Source organism: Theobroma cacao, chromosome 1 (assembly GCF_053813885.1).
Source record: "Theobroma cacao isolate CCN51 chromosome 1, ASM5381388v1, whole genome shotgun sequence".
NCBI lineage: Eukaryota > Viridiplantae > Streptophyta > Magnoliopsida > Malvales > Malvaceae > Theobroma > Theobroma cacao.
Genome location: NC_142639.1, coordinates 32,078,198 through 32,086,141, shown reverse-complemented (window position 1 = coordinate 32,086,141; position 7,944 = coordinate 32,078,198). Strand labels below are relative to the sequence as shown.

Here is a 7,944-nt window from a genome sequence, read left to right as displayed (position 1 = left end):
CAGGCAAAAATAAGAGTTATAGAGTATGAAGAGTTTTTCCTTTCGTATTAGGAAAGATAAGTAAATCCCTTATTTGTAAAATCGTGGTAGAAAATTAACACTAGGAATGGGATTTAAGTTAACTTCCTCGAATAAAGTTGAGGAAACTGGTCCAAATCTATACATATCTCAATAATAATTGTTTGAATAATATGATTTAAGGTCAGTATCAAGGTTTTGTTTAAAATTGTATTACTCAATTAATCTTATTAAACTATTATTATCTTATACGCTTATTATTAAAAATACTCATGTACTCAATGTCCTAAACAATGTAGAACACTTCATCAGTTTAAAAATAATAATAAAAAATCTTAATACTTGGAAAATTTTTTAAACTATTTAAAAAAATTTAAATAAATACTTATTATCAAGTAAACTAGATTGACTAATTGTCATTAGTTAATTCATCAAATTGGAATTTATTTTGTTCAAAATATAAAAATAAAAAAAATTTATTGAAAGTCATAAAAAAATAATGATTTATTTGAATTTTTTTTAGTAGTTAATAAATTTTTTTAAGGAATAAAAAAATAAAATTTTTTAAATATTATGAAAAAAAAGAAATAAAATTATCACAAAAATAAAAAGATAAAAATTGAAACTAGTAAATCTCATGTTAAAGGTCCAACCCACATTTGAAGCCGAAGTCCAATCCGAAGATATAGGCCGAGGCCGGCCACAAGTTTAGCAATTTACCATCAGTTTCTACATTCAACACTAACGTTGACTTTTGAATAAAAAACTACAACGTTGAGATTGATGCAAAGAAACGCCGTAATTACTTTGAAATCCCCAATAAATAGCTTTCCCTATCCTTAAGTTTAGGCGGGCGCGGCGTAACGTCGATTTTGTCCCGCCTCTCTCTCTCTTTTTTTTTTCGGTTTGTTGCCTCCCTGAATCTGATCAAGACAAGCGTAATGGCGTATCAGGCGGTGCTTTGAATTCGCGAAGACCTAGCTCAGAAACCCAACTTTGATTGAGCTTTGATTGCACAAAATCTTCAGTTTCCTTTTCGAATAAACCTAACCAGAACCCAAAAAAAAAAAAAAAAGAGAACTAGTATAAATCAAGAAAAACCAGCAAAATGAAGATGGCGATGGCTGGTTTGTATAAACGAGTCCTTCCTTCTCCTCCTGCCGTCGATTTCGCTTCCTCCGATGGAAAGGTAATCACTGCTTCTCATTTTTTTGACCTTTCGGATAGTTGGGATATTTGGTCAACCGCCAAAGAAATAATTGTTAATTTTTGGGGTGAAATTGCACAATGTGCCTTTGTTAACTTCCACTTAAGTAATATAGTTGAGAGTATTCAGTTAAAGAATAAATGGAATTGTAACATGCAATTATTTTTTTAATTGGGAACTTTTTTGTGATGATTATGATTAACATTACAGTTGCTTGTAATGTATTGGAAATGCAGCAACTGTTCATTGAAGCGATTCAAAACGGGACGATGGAAGGATTTTATAGGTTGATATCTTACTTTCAGACACAGTCAGAGCCGGCTTACTGTGGACTTGCCAGCCTTTCCATGGTCTTGAATGCCCTAGCTATTGACCCTGGAAGAAAATGGAAAGTTGACTTCTAGAATTAAGTGGACATCTTTTTAAGCTCGTCTGTGCACTAAAAAGAGTTGTTTATAAATTATTTCAATCATCAATTTACCGATCTCTCTACCTGTAAGAGAATTTTCAGTATAATGTTTATTGTCAGTAAGAGAATATGTTTACAAGCAAGAGAGGGAATGGCACCTTTTGTAACTTTCAAAATGATTTAATATTTTGTCATCCATATGTTTGATGCTGGTTTAGCTGTGTTTGGTATTAAATATGGCCTAATTCACATTTATATTTGCTAATATTTTGATTAGTCTGAACCCAATCTCCTGTGATGGGAGTAATGTTTCGGTGATTTGTGTCATATAATCATACTGCGTTTTTTATTTTATTTTGATACAGGATTAGCTGAATTCATTTTCTGTCATCTAAAAGTAGATACCAATCAGTTATAAGTTTCTTTTGTAGGACCTTGGAGGTGGTTTGATGAATCTATGCTTGACTGTTGTGAGCCTTTGGAAAAGGTTAAAGAAAAAGGGATATCATTTGGGAAGCTTGTATGTTTGGCTCATTGTGCTGGAGCAAAAGTTGAAGCTTTCCGCTCGAATCAAAGCACCTTGGATGACTTCCGTAACTTTGTCGTGAGATGTTCCACTTCTGATGATTGTCATATGATTTCATCATATCATAGGGCAACTTTTAAACAGGTAAGATTCAATGTTCATATTCAGGATATTTTCCAGCTTTTTTCTTTAGTATAATATTATTTAACAGATCAGTTCATGTAATTTCAGCATGGGATGTAATAATAAAAGGCTTCGTTTTGATCCATGATATATTTTTCCATGCTGTGACAATGGGTGACGTGATGGCAATGAGAGCTCGAACATGTAAAAGTGCTATGAAAGCAAAACAGGAATTTCATCTTCATTGTGAGATCAGCTGCCATTGACATTTATTTTGCATTTGTACTTAGTAAATAATTGTGATTATGATTCTACATTTTTTAAATCTTGTTGCATACATAGGTCCCTCTTTAATCGTCTAATAGCTATGCAATTTCGAATTGTCATCCTCAGATGTCTGTACATCATTTATGCTTTTTAAGTCATCCATCTTTGAAGTAATGATGCCATTGCTTTTGATCAGAATCCATTACACATGCTTTTGTGGACTATTCTATTCATTGACTAGTGCCAAATTGCCAATAGTAAAATTCAAGTAGTTTTGCACCCTTTTCTATATCTTCTAAGTGGTGGATCCTATTGGCGTTATATGTTTTGCAGACAGGCACTGGTCATTTTTCTCCTATTGGTGGTTATCATGCTGGAAGGGACATGGCCCTGATTTTAGATGTTGCTCGTTTTAAGTATCCTCCTCATTGGGTTCCTGTGACACTTCTTTGGGAAGCCATGGGCAATGTTGATGAAGCAACAGGGCAATGTAGAGGGTATGCATTCATACCTGCTTGCCTCATTAGTTGCTCAATGTTATCTAAGCAAAATGTTCTTAACAGGTGGCTATTTTGGAAGGTTTTTTCTTTCCTCTTTTTTTTGGTGTGGTGGTTAAGTGCATGTTTGGTCTAGCTTTTTTTTTAAGAACAAAATTTTTAAAAAAAAGCTCCAGGGAGGAGCTTTTTCTTCTCTTCTTTTAAAAACACATTAATTTGCAGAAAATACCCCTCTCTTAATTAATTTTCCTCTCCTCTCTTTCCCTTTACAAATTACCATTCTTCAACATAAATCACGATTTCCCTCTTTTCCACTTCTTTCTACAAAAACTAATAAAAAAACAAAAGATCTAATAATAGAATATCCAAATCTAGAATTTTTTTGTTCTTATAAAAATTAAGAGAAAAAAAAATCTAAAATTCAAAACTGTATTCAAATATTATTTAAAGATTTTCTCTCTTTTTTACCAAAAAAGATTTTAATATTAAATACATCGTTTCCTTTTTTCTCTTCTTTTTTGGGAATTGAAACATCATGGTCCGATTGCGTGTTAGATCAACAAAAATCTAATACTATTGTTACTATACAAGTTTGAAAATTATTCTTTTTTTTTATTGATTTTTTCGATTTTAACATCTGAAATTATATACAAACTTGAAGCATTACATTGTAGCTTATTAGGTGATTAAAGATAACATGAATACCCTTTATGGTAATTTTAACTGAAATTAGAGCTTATATAATTTGATTTGTTAAACAGTTTACCAAATAGTTTTAGTTTAATTTTAAAAGCTATTATTTTTCATAAGAGCTTAATAATATCTTTTAAGTAAAAAAAAAGTTAGGTCAAACAGGCTCTAAGTTACATGCAAACATGTGGAAGCTCGACTAGTGGATTAAGTAGTTTACAAGATCTAGTATATTTGTGATTCTGTGAAGCATGGGTGGTTACATATTACAATTAGATACAGGTGTGGTGGCTACATAGTTGAGCTTTTTCAGCTTGAGTACATGCTTGCCTATATATTGTAGAAAATTGAGAATGAGAGATTCTGCAACTGTAGTACTGTCCAAACTCTTTGGTTTGTTAAACATTTTGATTCTTTCTTTCATTTTTTCTTCAGCATTATTGGGATACAAAGACTTGTTAATTGCTGATTCTCATGTATAGTTGATATATTTTTTCCAGGTTCATGCTTATTTCCAGACCTCATAGAGATCCAGGATTGCTTTACACCCTGGTATTTTGATATCTTGACGTTATAAATTGCACTGCAGAGATGCTGTTATTCTACAATTGTTCATGCTTTCCGATCTTTGTTTTCAAATCTCCTTTTGTTTGTTTCTGGTGTGTATATATGGGCTGGGCAGGTGGGTTGTTGGAATATTAGAGTTAATATCATCAGCAATAAAAAGTTTAAAACCTTAAAATTTCTTAATTAACCTTTAATTGAAAAGTTAAAAACATAAAGCTTCTTTTAGTTTACCGTTGGTTGAAAAGTTAAAAAGCCTTTTAATCTCAAGGTTACTTTGCACCACTTGTCTTCCCTCACACCTGTTGCTAGCAGGTTGGTTCCTCTGTCTTTTCTGTCCAGAGATCTCTTCTTTCAATTTTTTTTCTATATATTTGTGATAGGATCACATGTTTCACTGTTCCAGATTGTAAATTGTAAGGGGTTGGGTACATTCTGGTAACTCTGGTAATAACAATTGTTTACATGTTTATTTGGTAATGTTGCATCTCTTCTGGATGCATCTGTTGGGTGCTGTGTTGTAGTGCTAGAATGACCGTTTTGGATTTCTTTACAGTTTCCTTGTTTTGTGTTTTGAAGTGTGTTTAGTCCTATATTGGTGCATATCAGTCATGTCTGTGGGTTTGCTCTGTATGCTTTAATATATTAGGGCTGAAATTTTGAACTGTTTCTGTCGCCTTTCTGAGTATGTCTATTTGTTGAACAGAGCTGTAAGCATGAAAGTTGGGTCAGAGTTGCAAAGTATTTAATGGATGATGTTCCTAATCTTATGAAGTCAGAGGATTTGAAAGACGTACATAAAGTTCTCTTAGCTGTTTTCTCATCACTCCCATCAAATTTTGGAGAGTTCATCAAGTGGATTGCAGAAGTTAGGAGAAGAGAGGATGGTGGTCAAAATCTTAGCCAAGAGGAGAAAGGAAGGCTTGCTCTAAAGGTGCTGTAGAACTTCACTAATTGTTCTTGTTTTCCTTTTCCTTTTAGTTTGCAAGATACTGTTTGTGCAGCTTGCCTTAGTACTCTCTAAAGTTTAACATTACAATTTGCTTTTGCCCTTCCAGGAAGAGGTGTTGAGACAAGTACAGGAAACTGGCCTTTTTAAGCATGTTGCATCATTTTTATCATCAGTGAATTCGTGTTGCAGAAACATACTGGCTTTAAGTCATGAAAATAATCTGCCTGACATTGCTGCAGGAGTTTGTTGTCAAGGGGCAGAACTTTTGGCTGGGAAGTTTGGTTCCCCAGAGAGTTATTGCTGTCGGGAAACTTGTGTTACTACCCTGAAGGCTAATGGTGATAAGCGTATTACCTTGGTGTCTGGGACAGTGGTAAATGGTAGCTCTGAGCAGGGGGTTGATGTGCTGGTTCCTTCAGGCCCTAAAAATCTGAATTGTTGTGGCTTTAGTGCAACTTGTTGCATTGGGATTTACCCAGCTGGCAATGATGTTCTAACAGCTCTGCTGCTGGCCTTGCCTCCAGAGACATGGTCTGGTATCAAAGATGAGAAGCTTTTGTATGAAATAAATTCCCTTGTCTCGACTAAGAATCTTCCCACTTTGCTTCAGGAAGAGGTAAAAAAATTATAGTGGTCTTTCTGGGTTTTCTTTTTTTTGGGTAACCTTTTGTGGATTAATTCATAAGATAAAATACTCAATGGGGCATGGTAAAGAAATAAGTTTTGGTTGCCATTGTCATTCTTTTGACTTTTGAGCGAGAACATGACCTGCTCGAGGAATGATAAATAACTGAGTGTCTGAGTTGCCTTCTGTAGGCTTTTTCCAATTCTCAGTTTGACTGAGAAGTACCTGCAATATATGCTAGAGAAAAAACAATGTCCAGCATGTATGAATCTGTCTTTCAAAGATATCTAACTACTAGCAAATTTTGGTATGGCAGGTTTTGCACCTACGACGGCAGCTCCATCTTCTCAAGAAGTGCCAAGAGAATAAGGTAGATGAGGATCTAGGTGCACCTTTATGCTAGCCTATTATACCATCATCCCCTCCGGCTTCCTTGTCCTTTTTATTCTCATTTTTCTCCATAGCTCATATTGCTAACAAAGAGCAAATAATCCCCTTGTTCCAAGAATGAGAAAAGCTAGATAGCACCATGGAAATTTGTCAGCCTTCTTTTACAGGGGAAAGCAAGCAATTGCAAGTGTGCGGCCTTTTGACTGAAGTATCTTTACTAAGAGGCAAGGGGAGTTTCTAGGGATCGATACCTGGTGGCAAAGTGGAAAGAAATGTCATTCACAGGTAGTAATCTCTCCTGTTGAGGAGTGGTGGATTTTCTCCTGGAAACGAGATTTAAGTTTGAAACTGGATCAGTTGTTGTGCTAACTTGTTGGTAGAAAACTTCTAATTATGGTAAGTGCACTTTAAAGTGGATCATTTGATGTTTTAGGAGTGCTATGGATGCTGCAAACATGTGCATTGTAATTTGATTAAAGGCAATTTTCCTTCCAATCTGCAAGTCTTGGTACTGTAAAGTCCCATGTCTCATTACTTTTAGTCATGCTGGATTCTGTGGTGCATGCATTTATCATATGTTTAGGTAGATAATTTATTTTTATTTGGGTAAAATGTTTTTATTTTTTAAGTTTTGATCGAAATTATACGAAAACTTATCAATTGTTGAAATAAACATTCTGTCTTAAAAAATATTTTTCGTGTTTAATCATTAGTCAATCGTTAGAATTTCGAGAAACTTGATGACCTTATAAGAATAAAAAAATAATTTTATCTTTAATTAATTTTTAAAATTATTATTATATTATTTTATTAAATTTTTTATTAATTAAAAAAAAAACTCTCCGTGTAGGGAGCACCAGAGTTCCCTCGGAGAGCCTCAATGGAGCTCCCTAAAATTCTCGAGGAGCAGAGAAGCATTGATAAAAAAAAGAGAAAGGGTGCTTTTTATTTTTTTAAAAAATATAATAATAGTTTTTTAAATTAATTAAAAAAATGTTTAATTTTTTATAATTTTTGTTGACGAAATTTACACTTTTAAAATAAAGTATTCAATTAAAAATTAATAATTTTTTTTTATAATTTCAATTAAAATTTAAAAAATTAAAATATTTTACTTTTTTTATTTTCAGGACACAATAGAGTGCTTGTTTTGTCTAATCTTTTTTTAACTTATCTATTTTTTAAAAATAAAAGTCAGATCAAATATAAATTTTAAAAAACTCTTAAAAAAAAGTAACTTTTTTTAAAGAATAAAATTTTGAAAAAAAAAGTTTCAAGAAAAACTCTCGTAAGGAGTATTTTCCTCTCTTCTTTTAAAAATACAAGAAAATTTTCATTTTTGTTTCAAAAATATCATCATTTATTAAAAATAATTACAATATTACTCTCTCAAAAAAGAAATACTATTTTTACGATAATTTTAATCAAAATTATAACTTATAAAAAAAATTATTAAATAATTTTAATTTAATTTTAAAAGTTATTATTTTTCATGAGAGTTTCATAATAGCTTTTAAGTTAAAAAAAAAATCAGACAAAACAAACTCAATAATTTTTTTTAAAAATTAATTATTTACTAAATAATCTTATTCAATCAATATTTAATTACCAAAATCTTTTGAACTGTTCTAAAATTGCAAAACAAAAATTATTTTTCGTGTCATTAATTTTGTTCC

The 7,944-nt window shown here is 32.2% G+C and overlaps 1 protein-coding gene across 1 annotated transcript; it reads left to right on the top strand.

Moving 5' to 3' along the window:
• Positions 1 to 826: 826 nt before the first annotated feature.
• Positions 827 to 6,786, top strand: LOC18613101 (glutathione gamma-glutamylcysteinyltransferase 1-like). The gene is made up of 8 exons (XM_007050161.3): positions 827 to 1,207; positions 1,462 to 1,618; positions 2,066 to 2,304; positions 2,884 to 3,047; positions 4,238 to 4,289; positions 5,008 to 5,235; positions 5,360 to 5,869; positions 6,195 to 6,786. The coding sequence occupies exons 1-8, from the start codon at positions 1,127 to 1,129 to the stop codon at positions 6,279 to 6,281; spliced, it is 1,518 nt and encodes a 505-aa protein (XP_007050223.3). The 5' UTR covers positions 827 to 1,126; the 3' UTR covers positions 6,282 to 6,786.
• The last annotated feature ends 1,158 nt before the right edge of the window (positions 6,787 to 7,944 follow it).